The sequence below is a fragment of the Neophocaena asiaeorientalis genome, unplaced genomic scaffold, assembly GCF_003031525.2.
Source record: "Neophocaena asiaeorientalis asiaeorientalis breed wild unplaced genomic scaffold, Neophocaena_asiaeorientalis_V1.1 scaffold1325, whole genome shotgun sequence".
NCBI classification, from domain to species: domain Eukaryota; kingdom Metazoa; phylum Chordata; class Mammalia; order Artiodactyla; family Phocoenidae; genus Neophocaena; species Neophocaena asiaeorientalis.
Window position 1 is genome coordinate 95,833 of NW_020172365.1, and position 22,487 is coordinate 118,319.

Here is a 22,487-nt window from a genome sequence, read left to right on the forward strand (position 1 = left end):
TAAAAAAAAAAAAAAAAAAAAAAAAAAAGTATAGATTTGGAGATCAAAGAGGATTTTAAAAGCCAGAAATGACGTTTACTAACTGTACGATCTCAGCCTTATTTCTCTGCGCCTCATTTATCTCCTCCCCGAAAAGGAGTAATTCCATTTACTGTTACCCTAGACAAGCTTCATGCGAAAGATGGGCATGACAATCATCCCTGCCTCACAGAATTTGGAATTCATGTGAGAAGATTAGTGTGAGCGCTGAGTACAGTAGCTGGGGTACTCAATAAATGTTAAGTAGTCATTATTATTGTTACCTGAAATTTTTATTCTTTGCTAAATAAGAAAGGTTTATACTTCAAAAGTATGTGCAGAGCAAAATAATCACATAATGGCTACTTTTATTCCTCAGGTGCTTTCCTGTGTAATTTCTCTCTGGCCTCTAACTCTGTATCTTGCTCACAAAATTAATTTTATGGCTTTTCAACTTCACTTGGCTTTTCAGAGAGGCAAAATTCCATTCCCTAACTCTGCACGGTGTTCACCCTTGGTCTCCAGGTATATTCCACATAAAGCAGGGCTAATCCATATAGCACCTTTGTGTGAATTACACGAAAGCGCCCCTACCTCAAAACCCTTTACTACTGGCTATTGGGAATTGGTCATAATGTACTGATTTTGTTAGAACAACATATTTTATTGCTATGAGGGTACACCCTTCAGGACCATACGTGGCAGCACTAGCTCAGAAGTTCTCATTTGAATCCTCATGCTAGCCTGGGCCTGAGGATTTCAGTTGCTTTGGTTTTATCCTTTTCAAAAAAATTGTAAAGGTCCTAAAAAAGGCTTTTAGAAATCAGAGATAGCAGGGAGTTCCCTTGTGGTCTAGTGGCTAGGATTTTGGGCTCTCACTGCCGTGGCCCAGGTTCAATCCCTGGTCAGGGAACTGAGATTCCGCAAGCTGTGCGGCAAGGCAAATAAATAAATGAGTGAAATCAATCATCCACCAAAAATGACTTTAACTCTTTCTTCGTACAGGGACATGTGGCTTATGTATTAACGCCAGAAACTGATGAATATTTGCTTTGGAATCCATTAACTGGGCAATATCATAAGCAGTTTGACCCATTTTGTCCCTTACAAAGTGTAGATTGTTTGTTTGATGGTGAAAATGTAAGTATATGGCGGGGGGCGGGGGGGGGGGGGGATCTTGGGTTATCTCCTCAAGAGTTAAACCTGTGGTTCTGTACACTGACCATATATTAGAATCATGTGGGAACTTGGAAGAAGCTATAGATGTTCAGTTAGAATCCCTGGGGTGTAGGGCCAGGGGAATCTTTTATCCCCAAGGCTCCTTGACGTGATTCTGCAGTGCCTCCGAGGTTGAGAACCAGCGAGCAGTCTAGCGTGCACACACCCCTGGAATCTCTGTACCTCCTGCCTCAGAACCATCCTTGGCTTCTGCCACTTCATTGGGGAGTAGGACTGTAAAATTTTGCTCCGTCCGAACCTACTATGGGCTTCGTACTCCTGTGGGCCTCTACTGATTTTATGTTGATGTATTAATAGGTCTGGTTTAACATTCAGCAAAATAATTCACCAAGGGCTGTATATTTTGACTATTCAAAGGAAAGTTTCTGGAAACAGTTGCTTCCAAAAAATTATCAAGGGACGAAAGCACAAAGCATACAGGTAAATTATACTTTTCCAGGTGTGTCTCTATGAAAGTTACCATTGGTTCTAATCTTAGGAATTGTGACAGCTCTTATTATGTTTATACAGCTGATTGCTTATTGAATTATTTGGCAGTGTTAATAAAACCTAGTTTTCTCTGCCCTCCAGCCTGAGTTTGGGCTATTGTGATCCTTTTTCTCTACTTGCAGAAAAGAGGAATTGAGAAGAAGGTATCATCTTAATTGTGAATTTAGGTTTTAAAATAAAAATTTTTAAATGTTCATCATGAAACATAAAAAATAATGTCAAGATGGTGTAATAGGTTCTTACTTTGACCTAGCCCTTCTACTACATATCCATAACAATGATAAAGTATAAAAATTGAAAAACAGAAGGCTTATCTGGGCTCCAAACCATGATAGGTATCTCATGGAATAGAAGCAGGACAGAAACACTAGCAGTGAGTGGGGCCCAAAGAGGACGGCACCAAGGTCTGAAAATGCTTCATGAAACCCAGAGAACCAGAGCCAGTCTCACTTTTTGAAGCCAGGGACTGTGTTGCAGCTCCCCTACTTTGCTACTCTTGAGAGAAGATGGGAAAGAAAAGCAGCAGACTCACTGCCTGGGGCTCAGGAGGTAAGAGACCAAAGTACAGAGCTGAGAATCAGGAACCAACCTAATCACCAGATGGCTTGTCCAGGGGATCTATGATGTACTCACTACTGCTTTGGGAAGGCACCCAAATTCCATTTCGACAGCTGTTTCTGGATTGAGAGCCATGGTATGGCAGTGTGCAGGCAACTGCAAAATTCAAAAACTAGGAGCTATGACCCAGAGGAAGAAAGAGAGGGGGGATGAGAAAAAGGACAATGGAAAAATAGGAAGAAGACACTTCAAAGAAGCAGAAACTCTAGGGCTCAACGTCACTCATAACGAGGGAAATACAATTTAAAACAATAAAACACTATTTCACATGTAGAAGATTGGCCAAACTTTTTTAAAAGTGTGATCACATCTAGTATTGGCAAAGAGGCAGAGAAATGGTGGGAGTGTGAATTGCTATAAACACTTTAGAAAGCAATATGGTAAGGTTGGTAAAGCTGAAGAAACTCAGCCTCTGATCCACCAGTTCATCTTCTAAGTATATACCCTAGAGATACACGCACAGGGAGACAAGTACACGATGGTCATTACTGAATTGCTTGAAATAGCAATAAATAAATAAATAAAAGGAAACAATTCATCAACCAGAAAATGGGCACATGAGTTATGAATACTCCTACTATAAAATATTCTATACAGCAGTTAAAAAAAAGAATATATGAAACTACTTTACTGTAGTTCTCAACTTGGCTGTACATGCATTGTATCAGAATGTCTGAGGGAAGAGCCCACGCATTGGTATTACTTAAAGCTCCCCATGTGATCCCACATGCAGCCAAGGTTGAGAACTACTGACCTAGAGCCACTGTTATCAACATGAATGAATATAAAAAATGTAATGTTAAGCAAAGTAAAGAAGATGTGAAACGACACGCTTATATGAAGTTTGAAAAATATATGTTGTTTACGTATATAGAGATATATACTGATAGTGTAAAAGCTTGCATGGGAATGATAAACACCAAATTTAGGGTAAAGTTTACCTTTGGAAAGAGGGAAAAAAAAGAATGATATCAGGGAGCAGTATACAGAGTACTTCAAATCTATCTGTAATGTTTTACGTCTTTAAAAAATACCTAGAACAAGTATGGAAGAAGGCAAAGATTAGATATAGCTTGGTGGTACGTATGTTGGGTGGATGTTCATTACATTATTCTCAGTGCTTTATCTGAGAATGTTTGACATAGTTCATAATATCAAAAAGAAGGAATGGTGGTTGTGGGGAGAAAAATCAAACAGTATCAAAGTGTAAAAAGTGAAGAGTTTCTCTCCTCTTCAACATCTTTTTCCCACTTTCTAAGAAATAGCCACTGTTGGTAGCTTCTTGTGCATCCTTCTGAACGTTCTCCTTGCAGATGTTTGTAAAGTCCTTATAAGGAAGGGGAAATGTGCTTATCTCTCTTGAGCAAACCACATTTGTGGCATCCACAGACCTTGCTTGCTTTTCCCATCCCAAAGTTGTGACCAAAGTATTGCTGCCTCCTAGGGGGGAGAATGATATATTTAGAGTTGAGGTTTTTTGTTTCTATTAATCATTCTCTTATTAATTCAGGTAATGTGTATTGAGTGCTGCAGCGGGCCACCACTGTTTTAGGTATAGGTACCACAAGGAAAAAGACATGTCTCAGTGCTCTTGGAGCTTGTGTTCTAGAGGAGGAAACAGAAGGAAACGAGCACTTGCTGTACAGAGCGATAAATGCTATTATAGAAGAAATGAATGTGCTTTGGGGAGCACTCAGCAGGAGGCCTGAGGTGAAGGGGAGTTGCAGGGGCTTCCTGGGGAAAAAAGTGATGACTAGCCGAGTGAAGAAGGGTGAGCAGGAGCTGGTCTAGATGGAAGTTAAGGAGGAGAATGGTCCTAGCACAGAGCGGGGACAGCAGGCATGAAGACCTGCAGTGGCAAGCAGATGTCTGTCGAGGAGCTGAAAGGCCAGCCTGGCTGCTGCTAAGGAGTGAGCAGAGGACAGTCAGAAGCCAACATCACCAAGGCAAGGGCTGCCATAATCAAAATTATATTTTTAAAAGCCACTAAACCCTTTGTCAAGTTGAATATATAATTATAAAACTCAGAGTTGCATTTGACTTGTATCCCTACTGATTTCTTTCCTGTGGGTTAATGGCCCTTGATCTTCTGCCTTGTCGCACACATACCGGAATAAACCACTATCTGTGGTGAACACTGTTGTCGTTTTTTTTTCTTAATCGCAATTGAGAACACAAATTTGAGTGTGTATGATGAGAATATGGGTATTCAGAGATGGAGTTAACAGGGAAATCCTCTCGAAGTTTTAAAGGATATGAATTCCCTGAAAGGGGCCTTTGCCTGAAAAGAAAATAGACTAACACTCCATAAACTTATCAAGTCAACATAACCCAGGCCTCTTTTTCAGGCCTGAAAGTGGCCTAACTAATCCGTAAGGGTTGCCAGGATAGGGGTGCAGGGGATTGTTTTGGAGGGGCAGACAGTGGCTGGTGACAGCAGTCAGGGACTTCAGTTTACCTGTTCTGACTGTGAGAGTTGGTGGCCCCTGTAAGGTGATACCGCAGTTTATGCTTCCCTGTCTCCCGTGTCTCTCATCTCCTGCCGTGTTCACTGTGGGGAAAGTCACTGTGCTTGAGCCTATGCTCTAATCTAGTGGCTCTCCAACCACGGCAGACATCAGAACCTTCTGGAGGGCTTGTGGAAAAATGGATTGCTGGCCCTTACCCTCAGAGTTTCTGAATCACTGGGTCTGAGGTTGCTGGTCTGGGGGCCACACTTGGGGAGCCACTGGCTTAGATCACCACCTGACAGACTGAGCCCCCTCAAATCACTCCCGAAATTTTCTAAGACCTAGAGGCCTAACAAATGTTTCCTTCTTTTCGTACAACCCTCATTCCACTCATGAGGGGGAAACATCTGTCCGTGTCTCTATAGCTCCTCTATTTCTCAGCTCAGAAATATCCTAAGTAAAAACCGCCTAAACCCAGCCCCTCACTCTTGTCTATATGAGCCCTGCAGGGAGGGGAGGAACGGGTTAGGTAGCGGGGAGGGGGTTGGAGAAGTCCTCTCCTCCTCCCAGAAAATCCTGCTCAGGGGGCGACATGGGGAAACATGGTAGAGCATTGCTCTCTGCTGTTGCTGGGGTGCCTGGGGCAAAGGCTTGGAGACGGGGAGACTGAAATGGACTCAGTGTATGCAAACACAGAGCCCTGACTCCCGCCTGCTGAAAGGAACAAATAATCGAAGGAGGAAGATGATACACCATGCTACAAGAGTAATAATAACAATAGTATCTGATCTTTGTTGAACAATATGTGCCAGGCTTTACATGTATTACTTGATTTTAAAATCTTTCCATGGTCCCAGGGAAGTAGGTACTGTTATTGTCCCTCTTTAAAAGACGTGGTGACTGAGACTCACAGAGGTTAAGTGACTTCACCAAGGTCACAGTTAATAAGTGGAAGATACCAATGCAACTTCCAAGATTATCTGGTAGAATCAATAAGCATGTCAAATGCTTGTTTGAATAAACAGATGGGGATAGCAGATCTTTTTCTGTCATGAAAATATCTTTCGTAAACCCATTCTCCCTTCCATGCCCTGGTGAAGTAGTATTAAAATCTAAGGGAACACTGTGATCTGTGTTACCTTTGTGCCTCTACCACTGAGTGTTTTTGCCACATGAGACTGGTTTAGGTTCACCTTCATTATAATCAGCACTCCAAGGGGCGACTGACGTGGAGATGGTCTCCCTAGAATCTTTTCTAACTTTCAGTTTTCTGTATTTCAGCCTGAAGAAATAACTTATTCTGATACTAATAAAAGCATGGTAGAAGACCTAAAGAACAGGTATGATCTCTATTTATATATTATGATAATCTCTCATTCAGCCACCCTTCAGTCCTCTAACCCAGTCTCTCAAAATACCCATTAGATTCAGCAACAGAAGCATGAAATGGAGATTATAATAGTTACTTCCACTGAGTCATCTGTCTCTTGGTGCATGCACCAAAAATCAGCCCCTCTGCTATCCACGGCACTTCTTGAAAAAACATGCCAAGTTAAATATGGTTGCATCTGGAAAACATTGTGGGCTGCCGTTAGGAAGTTCTCAACACAGACACCTGTGTTGTTGAGCCGTATAGTAATAATAATGCAGTAGCTAACACTTCTTGAAAGGACAGGAAGGTAAACGGCCCACAACTTGGTGTGTGGTAAAAACAGCCAAGCTGGGTGGCAGCAACATCAGTACTGCCCCTAGTAGGCACCCCTCCCCCTCCTCGCACCACACACACACACACACACACACACACACACACACACATGTCCGGAGGAGTTGTTGAGTCAAGTCCAAAGGGTCACAGCCTTGCAGCAGACCTCACTCCTGCTCCAGATGTGTCAGAAGCTTCTAGATCTGACTACCTCCAGTGACTCATGCTGACACAGCAGGCTGGCATGTAAGCCGCTACCAACTAATTGAAACAGAATATGACAAAAATCATTTTGCCACTCCCTTTTCTCACTAGCACACAACTCTCACCTCTTATTCCCCTCCTTCTTCCCCAACTCTTAACAAAGAAGGAATAAAAGCACTAGGAAAATGGTCCCCAACTTCTGGTTTTCATCAGAAATTGCTTCTAGAACTATTTTAAAATATAGGTGCCAGAGGTCAAGACCAGACCTGTGGAATCACTATCTGGAAGACAGTGAAATATTTTGATAAAGTCCTACAGGTGATTCTGGCATATAGCCGTGACTGAGACTCGCTGCAAACTCGAAACCGCTTAGTTACTTTATGGACTCAGCCGAGAGGAGAGGCCCAGCAGCTTCTTCCGGAGCACACAATGATTCTGCCCAGAGGAGAAGCTTCCTTCAACCAACTCACACTGTGCTCCACTTTCTCCCCTCCCCGAAACAGTTCCTCAGCAGGCACTGTTTTAGAGGCGGCATAGGTAGGCAGAACTCCCTGCCCTGGCGGAGCATACATTCTGGTAGGGAAACTGCTCATCATACTGATCAATCAGTCCAGTGCTTCATTTCCTCCCAATTCTGCTTGCTGAATTAACGGATCCAGTTACCCCATTCCTGCTAACGTTATCCCAGACAAGATATCTGAATTTTTATAAAGGCATTTCTTGGAAACACAATGTCTTATGTCAAAGGAGGGTCTTGGAGAATAGGAATGCCAACCCAGTAATCAGATGGTAGGCAAATCACACCCAGTAGGCAGAAATCCCTAGCCATAGAGGTCTGGTTTTCTCCTAAATCAAAAAAGTATCATTCTCATACTTGAGAAAAGGTGACAAAACTTTTTTCACATTTATTTAAATGAGTTGTAATTTATCATAAAATAATCTTTGCATTCTTACCTTAGGATTGAAAGAACTCTGAAATATAAAATAATGGAATGGCGACCTAAACAGCCAACACGTTGGAATAGACAATGTACTTTCATTTTAAGACAAATCCTTCCTAAGTTAGAGCTTGGCACCGGAAACTTTGTTTCCTCTGAAGAAGAGAGTGAATTTGAAAGACTGCTACAATTTTACTGGGTTTGTATATGATTTAATGCATTAACGTCATTTGTTTTATCTATGTTATTAATTGCCAGATGATACTAATCTTAAGTATCCCTGAAATGCCTTTTATCTTGATCTTAGGTGATACATGCTATGGCATTAAAATGCATTTACTTATAGACTGAGAAATTTCAAATGTAGTGAGTAACTAGTACCATGACCAGATTGCATGACATTTTCTTGGAATCAGTTTTTTAATGTATAAACCATAAACTTTGGAAAGAGATACCCAAAAGGAAACCACTTGCAACTAAGAAACTAAAAAATGATTTCTAGATGGTAGTAATAGAATGGATTCCGTGTCCTTACTTCTGGGCAAGAGGACTAAGGCAAGCTTTAATATCTTCTACATGCAAATTATTCTCAAATTTATACATCCAGCCTGGACTTCTGACCTCTTCTCATATATTCATCAGCACATTTGACATCATCATGGATGGTAGAAAGGCACTTCAAACTCAGTTAAGTCCATAATCAGACATGGTGGGCATCTGGTGTACTGTTAGGGTCCTTCTTTTCTTCCCCTATGATATCCTTAGTTCTGGAATCCTCTCACCTCCTTTTCCCTATGAATTGTTCCAGTGGGTTTTTGGAAGCCCCAGCCTCCCAAGAGTGATATTCCTTCCCCCTACTATCCCGTAGACTAGAAGATGTCTCCTCGGGAAACCCTCTAAGAGAAGAAAGGAAAGAATCTGTTGGGAGTTTATACTCAGGCTGCCAGGGAGGGATCCGCAGGCACTATTCATTCATGAATAGGGAGGAAGTTGTTTTGTTTTGCTTTCTTTTTAATAGAACTGGGGGGTAAAGAGATAAGCAAAGCATAGTTAAGTATAAGCCAAGGTTTAAAACTTGGAGTTCCTTTGTAAAATTATCTGCTATTTAAAAACACACATTCATAAACCTAGACCGAATCCTGCAGCTTGGGTTCAAATCCTGGCTCAACCGCTCATTAACTTTGACCAGATTGCCTAACTTCTCTATACCTTCTACCCCACGGCTCAAGATAAACAGGGATAAAAAGAGTTACCTGCTTTGTGGTTGTGGTGAGGATTAAGTGAGCTGCTTAACCATAGCACCCAGCACTGAATAAATGTTAACTATTATTTGTATCCTATGTGGCAGCCATTGTGCTAGACACTTGGGGTTATGACAGTAAACAAGACAGATACAATCTTGAGCATTCACAGAGACTGTGGGCTAGTTTGAGAAATAGACCAGAAAACGAGTAATTGCAGTATATTTTATTAAATAAGCTAGGAAAGGACAGTGTCCTATGCAACCACAAGAGAAGAGCACATCAACAGATTTAGAGATCAGGAAAAGCCTCCTGAAATAAGCAAACTAAGTCTTGAAAGAAGCTAATGATTGTCCTTTGTATATTCTTAAATAGATAATTTTACATGGGACCATGTTCCATACCCTTTAATCCTGTCATATGGTTATCAATAAATATAAACTGAATCAATGTTAAATAAATTCTTCCAAAATGCTCCCTTAAATCTGTCACTTATAGGATCAAGGTTTCCTTGTTGGCAGTTTGCTATTCCAGAAAGGGTGCAAATATGTGGAATGTTAAGTGTGCAGGCTCTGGCATTAGACAGACCTGGTTCTGCTCCTCTCTCTGTAAAGTGGCGATTATAACAAAGCCTACCTCAAAGGGTTGTTTAAGGATTAAATATATATGTGAAGTATTTAGCATTGTGCCTAGAACATAGTAAGCACCCACAAAATGATAACTACTATTATTATTTTATGACTTCCACTTCTTTGAGGCTTCTGTAATCTCTTTGCATCCAGTAATTCTCCATCACCTACGTGACCGTAATGTGGTTTTACGTGTTATTCTGCCATTTGTCTAGGTCGCAGGATTTCCTATCCAGATGCCATACACTGATGTACAGTCAGTTATTGATGCTGTGTATCAAACTGGAATTCATTCCTCTGAATTTCCTCAGACAGAATTTGCTCTAGCTGTGTATATTCACCCCTACCCAAACAACATATTATCTGTTTGGGTCTATTTGGCTTCATTAGCACGATATCAGTGAAAAGGAATAAGGGAAAAGGGAAGGATTGTACATATGCCCCCAACCAGAAGCCAAACTTTTCTAGTACTTGGGATTTTCCTATTTATCCTCAAATCCAGACAAGTGTGAGCCCAATTTTTGGTTCACTTATAGAGCTGGGCACAAGGCTCACTCCCTGAGTCTTTGAGGACAAGCATAAATGACCTCCTCACCGGAGACCTCGTCAGGGAGGACACTTTGGGAAGTCTGGCGCCTTGGGTCGCTGTCTACGGTAGGTCTTATTCTGGGAAAGAAGCAATTCTGACTTCTCTCTGAGCCAGTGTTACTCAAATTGGGGGCCCCACACCACCTCCATCAAAATCACCTGGAAAGCCTTATTGAAAATGCAGAATCCCACATCCCACCCGGGACCTACTGAATGGGGATCTCTGGGAGTACAGCTCCAGAACCTACATTATTTTAAACAAGCTCCCCAGGTAACTCTCTTGACCAGTTAAGAGTGAGAACCTTACCTTATAGAGTGTTGTCTTTACTGAAGTGAGGCTAGTACATCTGATGCTGGTTCTGATGGAATTCCAGGCAGAAGTTATTCAAATAGAAACCCAAGGTCATTGCTTCTCATGAGATAAAAGATTATTTCACTGGTTAAGAATAAGAGGGAAATATGCCATGTTGGGTTGAGGACCGCTTCTGGGGGCTTCTCAAAAATTTTCTCTTTAGATGCCACTGACCTGAAGTCATTTCATCTCCCAAGTATTTGGAAGGGACTCCTAGGAAACACTACCTAAATGCTTTCCTGATTCTGTGAGAGACGGAGAAAATGGTCTTACCAAATCCCAGAGCTCCTTATTTTCTTCATGAGCAGCCCCCCATTCTGCCTCTGGCACTTTTCTGCTGCTTTTCTTTCACAACGGTGCCCCCAGGGAGACCCATCTAGGGCCTCAAGAAAGAGTGGATAGGTATCTAAGTAGGAAACACTGTACTTTCTTGTATTTGATTGTTCTGTGCTTCATTGAGAAGAGTATTCATACAGTTTATTTAAATGTTACATAACAACTTATTTTTTTTAATCAAAAGATACAGATTTCCAAAGATTTTATATGATGAGAGCAGTTTTATATGAGGTAAAAGTCATAAAAAGAAAATTCACTTCTCCCGCTGTAGTAGCACTGGGGGCTTCTTGAGTCACTCCCACAAGCAGAGAGCAGAGACCCCAAATTCATCCTCAGGGAACCCTCAGTCTGTATCCCCTCCCCCAATATACCTGCATAGGTTGATGCCAGAGAAGACCTCATTTATTTGCAGGGTGTTAGTCTCGGACCAAACTCAAGATTACTAGAAGAGTAGAAAGAGTGGGTATGTGGGTAAAGAGAATGCTTTCTCTGCAAGGTTAAACCCTAGTTATATATGTCCTCTGCCATGCATGAGGAAAATGATCAGAATTTTTGTTTTTATTTGAATGTTTGCGTTTAAATGCTATAGGAAGTTTTGTTATTAACAAGTCTCCCACACTGACTGGGGTAGCACAAAATTGTATCTATGAAAAGCCAAGTTTGCCAAAGAAATGCTGAATTCATGCAGTTCATTTTGTGACACACTGAATGTTTACATAGCTATTTTGTTAATCGTTTGTGGTTTTAGAATTGATAGGCCACTTAAGAGTAAGGTAGAAAGTGTTCATAGGCACGTGTGTATTGTATTCTGTATTATATGCATTTTTAAATATGTGTATGTGTTTCTCAACTAAAAATTTTTCCTAAAAATTGTGATTGTCTATAATGAACCAGTTTTTTCATTTTACTGTTTTAAAAATACATGATATTAAATGTAACATGCAATTATAAAATTCTATGAATCTTTCCACAAAAAATTACAAAGCATCCATTATGTACCAGACACTTTATATGTGCTGGAGGACAGTAGTGAAAAGACATTCTTACAAGGGAAGTTTACATTCTTACAAGGGAAACAGCTCAGAAGCAAATAAACAGTAAGTAAGTGAGATCATTTCAGGGTATGATGAGTGCTATAAAGCAGTGGTCCCCAACCTTTTTGGCACCAGGGACCGGTTTCGTGGAAGACAATTTTTCCACGGACGGGGGTGGGGGAGTGGAGGGGGTGGGGTGGGATGGCTCAGGCGGTAATGCGAGCAGTGGGGAGCGGCAGATGAAGCTTCACTCACTCGCCCACCGCTCACCTCCTGCTTGGCGGCCCGGTTCCTAACAGGCCGCTGACGGGAGGCTGGGGACTCCCGCTATAAAGGAAGCAAAAAGGTTGGCATGATGGAGAAGGACTTTGTTGGGGATGGAAGATATAAGCAGTGTAGTGAGGGAAGGCCTCTCCACGGAGATAATGTTTGAGCAGAGATTTAAAAGATGATTTATCAAATAGAATTGCATTCAGTTGCATGTAACAGAAACCTAATCACAGTAGCGTAACCAAATAGGGATTATACAACGGCCAAGTGTGCAGGAGGCAGTCCAACTCTAGTGCAGCAGCTCTGTGATGTCAGAAGTGTACTAATCTTCATCCGTCTTCTTCACCATCTCTAAGGAGACGTCTATCCTCTTTCTCAGTGGCTCTCAAACTTCAGCATGCCTCAGAGTCACCTGAAGACTTTGTTGAAACACAGATTGCTGGGCCTAACCTTCAGAGTTACTGATTCAGTGGGATCTGGGGTGGGGCCTGATAATTTGCATTTATAACAAGTTCCCAGGTGATACTGAGACTGCTGACCTGGGAACCACAGAGGCCATGGCCTCGCAGTCATTTTCATGGCAAGGAAATGCAGAAAGGGAAGGAGGAGGTAGAAAAGGCCTCTGGTTTAGCTCTTTTAAAAGGCTTTCCGGGAGGCTGTGTCCAGTAACTTCTACTTACATTCCATTGGCCAGAATTGCATCACTCCTAGCCACAAGAGAGGCCAGAGATCAAGTATTTTAAATGGACATATTGCTCTCCCAGTAAAATCAGGGTTCTGTTGGTGAGGAAGTAGGGGGGGATGGCTATTGGGTAGACATCTGTGACTCCCACAGTTGAGAGGAAGCCAGTCATGCGGAGACCTGTGGCAAAAGTATTTGAGGCAGAGGAGACTGCAATTACAAAGGCCTCTAGTCCAGAAAGAGACTTATATGGAGAGGGAAGGGTAGTAGCACATAAGGTTGGAGAGGTAGACAAGGACCAGATCGCACAGGTCATGGTAAAGAGTTTGTATTTTATTTAAAGTATAACAGCAGGTTCGTGCCCCGGTCCGGGAAGATCCCACATGCCGCGGAGCGGCTGGGCCCATGAGCCATGGCCGCTGAGCCTGCACGTCCGGAGTCTGTGCTCCGCAACGGGAGAGGCCACGACAGTGAGAGGCCCGCGTACCGAAAAAAAATAAATAAATAAAGTATAACAGCAAATCAATCATTGAAAGATTTTAGGTAACCGAATAAAGTAGTATTTTTCCTTTTTTATATTTGAGAATACTTTAAAATTATTTTTAGAGGGACTTATTATTTGTGCATAAAAATGATCATGTTTTAAAGTGCAGGTTTTCTTTTTCTTTTCCTTTTCTGCTTGGGTCCCTGTCCTACTATTCTCCCCTCCTCCACCCACATTATTCACTCCACCCACCCCCTTACCAACAGGTATCTTCCACTTACCAACATTCTCATGTATACATATATACATCTATGCATATGTTCCTGTTTGTTTTATAAAAATGGGACCACATTGTGTATGCTTTCCTGCATGTTATTTTTCTCCTTCAAAAATAGTGAAAATACTCCAAGTAAACGAATTCATTCTTCTTAAAACATCCATATTATTCTAAAGTGTGGGCAGGACCACTACGTGCACTTAAGCAGTTTGTGTGCCACACAACTCACAATTTATGTGCAAGGACCCCTGGAGTTGTATATTATGTGACAGCCCTGGTTGTGAATATTATCTATTATAGTTTATTCATCATTCTCCTACCGATAAGAATGACTTCTGATCCAGTTGATCAAAGTGTTGTTTAGTTTTTCTATATCCTTACTGTTTTTCTGTATACTAGTTCTATCAGTTACTGAGAGAGGAGAATTGAAGTTGCCAACTGTAATTACGAGTTTGTCCATTTCTTCTTTTAGTTCTATCAGTTTTTGCTCCATGTATTTTGAAACTCTGCTGTTAGATGCACACAGATTTAGAATTTATGTCTTCTTGGTGAATTAACCCATTTATCATTGTGCAATGTTCCTCTTTATCCTTAGCAATTTTCTTTGCTCTGAACTCTATTTTGTCTGATGTTTATATAGCCACTCCACCTTCTTTGGATTAGTGTTTACCTGGTGTACTTTTTATTTTTAATGTATCTATATAATTTGAAGTGAGTTTTTTGTAGATAGCATATAGTTGGGTTATGTTTTCTTTTTTAATACCTTTTGACAATTTCTTTTTTAATTGGAATATTTAGACTGTTTACACTTAATACAATTATTTACGTTTAGGTCTACCATTTTATTATTTGTATTCCATTTGTTCCATTTGTTTTTGTCCCACTGTTTTCTCTTTCCTACATTATTAGGTTATTTGAACATTTCTTAGCATTTCATTTTAATATATCTATTATTATTATTATTTTATTTATTTATTTATTGCGGTACGCGGGCCTCTCACTGTTGTGGCCTCTCCCGTTGCAGAGCACAGGCTCTGGACGCGCAGGCTCAGTGGCCATGGCTCACTGGCCCAGCCGCTCCGTGGCCTGTGGGATCCTCCCAGACCGGGGCACGAACCTGTGTCCCCTGCATCGGCAGGAGGACTCTCAACCACTGCGCCACCAGGGAAGCCCCTATTATATTTTTTACTATACATTTTTGTACATATTTTTAAAAGTTTCTTTGAGGATTGTAATATACATAGTTAACTTTTCACAGTCTACTTGGAATTTTTTTTTTTTACCACTTTAAGTGGATTGTAGAGCTATTACCACCTTATATGTTTCTTTTTTTTTTTTAGGTTTTTTTTCTTTTTAAAATTTTAATTTTATAATGGAGTATAGCTGATTTACAATGTTGTGTTTCTTTTGGGTGTACAGTAACTTGATTCACTTATACAGAGACATCTATACGTTCTTTTTTTTTTCTTTTTCCTTTCTTTTTTTTTAATTGGGGTATAGTTGTTTTACAATGTTGTGTTAGTTTCTACTGTACAGCAAAGTGGAGTACCCTGTGCTATGCAGCAGGTTCTCATTAGTTATCTATTTTATATGTATTAGTGTATATATGTTAGTCCCAATCTCACAATTCATCCCACCCTCCTTTCCCCCCTTGGTGTCCATATGTTTGTTTTCTACATCTGTGTCTCTCTTTCTGCCTTGCAAACTGGTTCATCTGTACCATTTTTCTAGATTCCACAAATATGCATTAACATACTATATTTGTTTTCCTCTTTCTGACTTACTTCACTCCGTATGACAGTCTCTAGGTCCATCCACATCTCTACAAATGACCCAATTTCGTTCTTTTTTATGGCTGAGTAGTATTCCATTGTATATATGTACCACATCTTCTTTACCATTTGTCTGCCGATAGATATTTAGGTTGCTTCCATCCACCTTATATATTTCTTTACATTTCTGCCTTTATGCCATATATATATATATATATATATATATATTTTTTTTTAATATTCTCTTATAGGTTATTACAAGATATTGAGTATAGTTCCCTGTGCTATATAATCTCATGCAATAATGAAGGCTGAGAAGTCCCAAGATCTGCAGTTGGCAAGCTAGAGACTGAGGGGAGCCAATGGCATAAGTTCCAGTCTGAAAGCCAGGGGGCTCAAGACCCTCAAAGTGTCAGTGTTTTTGTTTGAGTTTGAAGGCTGATAAAGATCTGTGCCCCACCTCATAAGCAGTCAGGCAGGAGGAGTTCCTTCTCATTCACAGGAAGGTCTGCCTTTTTGTTGTATTCAGGCCTTCAGCTGATTAAATGAGAGCCACCCACATTAGGAAGGTGTGATGTTATGATATAATAAATATATATTTGATCTTTGTCTCAGTTCTGACACAGAGCTTCTAAAACCCTTGGAAGTTCCTGAGTGATGGGGGTGAGAGAAGTATCTTTTGATATTCATAAGCCCCTTTCAAGCATATACCTGAGTTCATGCTAACAAGGTACCTCTTGGTGGGCCCCTAGATAGCTTCAGGATGGGGGCTGGAACCAATGCATGATTAATTAAATCACTGGCCATTGGTAATTAACTCAATATCCAACCTGTCCCCTCTCCCTGGAAGTCAGGGAATAGGGCTGAGAGTTCCAACCCTTTAAACACATATAAAGAAGAACTAATACTTAACCTTCTCAAACTATCCCCAAAAAATTGAAGAGGAGGGAAACTCCCAAAGTCATTCTATGAGGCCACCATTACCCTGATACCAAAATCAGACAAAGACACTAAAAAAAAGAAAAAGAAAATTCCAGGCCAGTGTCTCTGTTGAAGATAGATGCAAAGGTCCTCAACAAAATATTAGCAAACTGAAATCATTAAGAAGATAGACAGATAGATAGACAGATGGATAGACATGTACTTGCCACCATTCTGTTACTTGGTTTCTGGTGGTTTTTGTAGTTCTTCTCTATTCTTTTCTTTTAGTTTCTTCCCTTGTGGTTTCTCTAGTGGTATGCTTGTGTTCCTTTCTCTCTAGTTTTTGGGTATCTATTGTAGGTTTTGATTTGTAGTTACCATGGGATTTATATATGTTGACCTATAACTGTATCTACTTGTTTTAAATTGGTATTCATTTAAGTTTAAACATATTCTAAAAGATCTACATTTTTTTACTCCTCTCTCCCCTGTTTTGTTTTGTGTTTTTGATGTCATATTTTACATCTTCATGTTTATCCCTAAACTGTTTATTGTGTTTATAGTTGATTTTACAATTTGTGTCTTTTAATCTTTGTACTAGCTTATTTAAGTGGTTGGTCCACAGCCTTTACTGTATATTTGCCTTTACTAGTGGGATTTTCCCTTTTCTATAACTTCTTACTTCTTGTTGTAGCCTTTTCTTTTCCACTTAGAGAAGATCCTTTAATATTTCTTCTAGGGTCAGTTTAGGATTGATGAACTCTTTTAGTTTTTGCTTGTCTGAGAAGTTCTTTCTCTTTCCTTCAATTCTGAACGATAACCTTGCTGGGTAGAGTATCCTAAGTTGTAGGTTTTTCCCTCTCAGGACTTTAAATATATCATGCCACTTCCTTCTGGCTTGCAAAGTTTCTTCAGAAAAACCAGCTGATATAGCCTTATGAGGTTTCCTTTAGTATGACTCTTTGTTTTTCTCTTGCTGCCTTTAGAATTGTCTCTTTATCTTTCGCCATTTTAATTATTATATGTCTTGGTGTGGGTTTATTTGGGTTCATCTTGTTTGGGACTCTCTGCTTCCTGGACCTGGGTATCTGTTTCCTTCTTTAGGTTTGGGATTTTTTTCAGCCATTATTTTATCAAATACTTTTTGGCACTTTACTCTCTCTTCTCCTTCTGGGAACCTTATGATGCAAGTGTTCATACACCTGATGCTGTCTTAGAGGTCCCTTAAACTGCTCTCATTTTTTTAAAATTTGTTTTTCTTTTTGTTGTTCTGATTTGCTGATTTCCATTATTCTGTTTTCCAGATCACTTATGTGTTCTTCTGTTTCACCTAGTCTGCTCTTAATTCCTAGGGTGTTTTTTAATTTCAGTTATTGTATTCTTCAGTTCTGATTGGTTCTTTTTATATTTCTAGTTCCTTGCTAAAATTCTCAGTATGTTTCCTTATTCTTTTCCCTAGTTCAGTTGGCGTTCTTATTACTAATATTTTGAACTCTTTATCTGGTAAATTATCTATCTCTTTTTCATTAATTGTTTTTTTCAGATTTTTTATTTTTTCCTGTTATTTTGTTTGGAACAAATTCCTCTGGCTTCTCATTTTGCCTACCTTCCTCTGTCTCTTTGAAATTACATGAGGGACTTCCCTGGTGGCGCAGTGGTTAAGAATCCACCTGCCAATGCAGGGGACACAGGTTCGAGCCCTGGTCCAGGAAGATCCCACGTGCCGTGGAGAAACTAAGTCCGTGCACCACAACTACTGAAGGCCACATGCCTAGAGCCCGTACTCCATGACAAGAGAAGCCACCGCAATGAAAAGCTCGCATACAGCAATGAAGAGTAGCCCCCGCTCGTCACAACTAGAGAAAGCCTGCGTGCAGCAACGAAGACCCAATGCAGCCATAGATAAATAGATAAATTTAATTTAAAAAAATTAGGTGAAACATTTACCTATTCCAGTCTTAAAGCGTTGTCCTTGCATGGGAGCATTCCTCTGCAGTCTACACTTGGGATTCGGTGGGGGAGGTGGATCTGAAGTAAGCACAGGTCATGTCTTCCCCCCAGAGTGTGCTGGCAGCTATCACTTGGTGGGAGATGGGGCTGGAGGGGGACGGGCTACAGCCTGAGCCAGGTGTGAGCCAGGGCTTCTCCTAACCTGTCACAGCCCTGTGGGGGCAATGGCAGGTCCCAAGGTACTGGAGCAGAAGCCCTGAGGGTTGGGTAGGAGCTGGTTCTGTTCCGTCTAGGTGTGCACTCTCCCTGCTCTCAGCAATGTCTTTACCTTAGAGGGGAGCAGCACTAGAGCAAGGAGGGCTGGAGTGGGCACCGGTGCAGGTTGGGGCTTGTACTGGGGTGGTTCCAGCACACCAGTCATAGCTCAGGACAGCTCCCCATCCGCCACTTCCATGAGCACCAATAATGCCCACCCTTGCCCCATTCAGATGCAGTGCTGGGTCCAAGCTGGCCACTCTCCTGGGCACAGCAGCCTTCACCCTAGTGGGGAACTGCACTGGGGGTAGAGGTGCCAGAGCGGGTGCTTGGCATGGGCTGGGGCCCATGCTGGGCTGGTCATGGGAAACTGACCAGAGTCCTGGGCAGTTTCAGTCTGTTTCCTCCACCTTTTCCAGTAGTAAACAAGCATGGGTGCACTTTTCTTGAGTAGAGTCTAGGTTTCGTATAGCCCTCCTGTTAGTCCCACTGGTTTTCAAACCAGCTAAGGGAACTCTTCCTGGTGTCAGATCCCAGGGCCAGGGTGCCCAATATGTGGTTCAAACTGTTCACTCCCCAGGGAGGATCTCTGAGCCCTTGTAATCTCCCTCCTCTTCTGTGTCCCCTTCTAGGGGCATAGGTCCCAGTTCTCTTCCCTTAGTACCTGACTCTGTGTGGATCTTTCTTTACAGCCTTGGTTGTATAAGAGTCGTTCTGCCAGTCTTCAGTTTGTTTTCAGTGAGAATTGCTCCACGTGTAGATGTATTTTCGATGTGTACATGGAGGGGGGGGAGCTCGTTGTCCTTCTATTCCAACATCTTAATCTCGGGCCACACTGATATGCTTTAAATTTAAAACCTTTACAACTGGATAATGATCAGAGCTTTATGGGGAGTGTTAGGCCTCTTTCACTGTAGAGGACTTTGCAAAATGTCCTCTCATGTCTTTGCAAGAGCAAAGAACCTAAAATGTTAAAGTCAGAAGCAATCTCAGTCATCACTCAGTTCATTTTATAGATGACGAGGGCAGTGACCTGCCTTAAGGCCACTCCACTAAAAAGCAACAAATCAAGAACCAAGAACCAGAGCCCAGGGCTTCTGACTTCAAGTCATTTGCATCCAGTCGAATATGATGTAGACATTGAAAGGAATTCTGGAGGTTCCGTTATGGAATGTTCACCAGAATATATCGTATGACAAAAGCTAGGGACACAACACGGTGTAATGTGTTACCATTTGTGACAAAATGGGGCAAGGAGATAATGTACATGCATGGTTTATAAATATCTGGATATCCCTGGAAGGAAAGAAAAGCAAATAGTAATAATGTTGCCTCTAGGAAGAACTGGGATCAAGGGAGGGAGGGAGAAATGCTAGTCACCGTCACCGGATACAGTCTTCTACTGTTTGAATGGTTTACCTTTTGCATGCATTCATTTGAATAATGAGTGAACTGTTTAAATAAACAATTTAAAATCAGTAGCTTTTCACTGTCTAAAGTTCGGGGAGTTACAAAAACTCTGCAGACTCTGGTACCCGCTCATCTCTTGCCAAGCCCATCTTGTGCCTTATGCTGCAGGCACATGGGTTCCTTGCAGTTTCCTTACTCTGCTCATTAAGTAGAAGTTCTGCCTTTTTAACTGCTTTCAAGACTTCCTATCTCCTCTACACTCCAGGCATACCCTGTCCTTCATGTTCATTCCAAACATGCCTTTTCCTTAGGGCCTTTGCATTTACTGTTCTCTCTGCCTGGAACACTCAGCCTCCAGATATCTGCATGCTCCCTAACCTCCCTCGGGACTTGGCATACCCTACTTATCATAAAACAATATCCACCCACTGTCACTTTCGTTTCTCTTTTTTATGTTTATTTTTCTTCATAGCACTTGTCACTATGTGACTTTGTTTGTTGTTGCTGTTCACTTATTCTCATTAGAATATAAACTGTATTCTATATAGGGAGCAGACTCTATTTTATTTAGGAATTAAGTAAATACCTAAATTGTATCCAGCTTGCCCTAAAGGAATTAATGAAGAAATGTAATAAACCTGAATTTTGCATTTTAGGGACACATTGGGAAAATTATATATATATATACTCTCTCACACACAGACACACGCACATACACGCTAAAATGAATACACATACACATTCCAGTCCTTTTATCATATCCAGAAATCCAGAAATTGTGAGAATGATTTCTGAACACATATCTCCCAGTGAAAAACAGCTTGAAAGTAGAAGCCATGAAAGACAGCCTACTTATTAAACTGATGATTATAGTCTGTGACCCATTCTTCTGAAAGTGTTCTTAAATAGGCTCCAGACATTTAAGTTACTGGGAAGCCAAATTATTGTCATAAAGTTGCTTAGGGCAATGAATTGGAACCTGAGGAGGTAGGTACTATTTAAATGCCATTATAAATGGCATGGAGCTTTTAGCCTGATGTGGCCATCTCCTCTCTAGGAAACTAAGATAGGCCAAGGCAGCCTCTCCCCGAATGATGCTGGGCTAGACTGGGCTCTGCCAACTTCTGCTTCTGAGTTTTCCTTGTCTTGCCATTGGTTCCTGAAGCCCCACTCTCCTGAGCATAAGCATTGTGTCACGTGGCTCACATACATATTTGTAGCTGTTCTTCACGTATATGAAGAGGTCATAACTAAAACTCAGATTCATTCAACATACATTCATTACTTAATTGTAGATCTCTATCATGCATCTTTTGGGACAAAGGATTCCAAGTAAAAGGGTTAGGGTTTCATGATTTATTTTTTAATATTTAAAGAGGTTGATGTACATTCTCAGAAGTGAGGAACACTGTCCTGGTCTGACCATCTACTTCTGTTGTGATATTCCACTAAACAAGTTAAAGTACAGTTGATTAGATGTCACACTTAAGGTCTTACATCACCTTAACTGGAGTTTTTCCACAGTTTTTTTTTTTTTTTTTCCTGATTTACGACCACAGATGGTTAATTACATCCGCTACAGATTTGACAAGCTAGGTTACTAAAGGTAATCTTCACCGCCTTCATTCAAAGCTTTGGGAATCTCTAAAGCAAAGGAAATAAGGAGGACGAAGAGATTAATTAGGTTTCTAGAAGGAATAGGTTTCGAGGTGGAACTTGAGACAGAATTTCACAAAGAAAGCAACTTTAGGGGCTTCGGAAACGGGTAAAGCACAAATGGAGGGACTGATAATCCCATCCCTCGCATGTGCGGGGCTGTTGTAACGCGAGATGAGGCCGTCTCAATCCACTCCGAGAAGGGTTTATAAAACGCCAATTTGAGGCATCGGAACTTTCCTCCTCCGCATCGGGGAGCCATCGAAGGTTCTCAGCAGGTGAGAGGCATGACCGGATTGGCCAACGGAAGGATGATCAGCATTTTAATCTCTCCGGCGCTCTCTTCAGACCTCTGCCCGCACCTCAGGCCGGCTTTGCGGTAGGTGGTGTTGGGGCTCTCGGGCAAAGCGAAGCGCAGGGCAGCGTAGCGCCGACCGGCTATGCTGCCGCGTCAGGCTGGGGCCGCCAAGCCGCTGCCGGGCGTTGCACCTGGGCCCGGCCCGGCCGCCCATTGGACGGCTCCGGATGACCCGGCTGTATCGCGAGACGAGATTGGCAGTAGCGGGGCCGCATGTGCCCCCGCGCTGGCTTTGTACGCGGAGCCGCCTGCCGGTCCTTTAACAATGGGCGGCGCGAGCGCCCCGGCGCTGGGCCCGAGCTGAGGCCGGCGCTTCGCGGCCGACTGTCCGCAGCATGAGCGGGGCCGGCGTCCCCCGCACGCTGGCGGGGCTGGGCCTGTGAGGGCCGCGGTTCCGGGTAAGGGAGGCCGCCGTGGGAACCGGCAGGCCTGGGCTGGCGGCGGGGCACCGGACCCGCCCGGCCCGGCCTTTTGTTCGCCTTTCTGGGGCCGCGCGATCCCGTGCGCTCCTCTGGATGAGGAGGCGGCGGCCTGAGTGCGCGCTGGGGTCGGCCGGGCCTCGAGGAAGTTCCCGGGGAGGAGGGCGCCCCCGACTGTCTGCGGCGGGCACCCGG

At 42.1% G+C, this 22,487-nt stretch overlaps 1 protein-coding gene across 1 annotated transcript in view; it reads left to right on the forward strand.

Annotated features, from left to right (window-relative positions):
• Positions 1-22,487, forward strand: part of LOC112415834 (protein CC2D2B-like) — a 124,107-nt gene that overhangs the window by 83,474 nt on the left and 18,146 nt on the right. Inside the window, 4 exon segments of the mRNA XM_024769014.1 lie at positions 1,024-1,158; positions 1,555-1,677; positions 6,096-6,154; positions 7,680-7,857. Coding sequence (XP_024624782.1) covers positions 1,024-1,158; positions 1,555-1,677; positions 6,096-6,154; positions 7,680-7,857 — 495 coding nt within the window.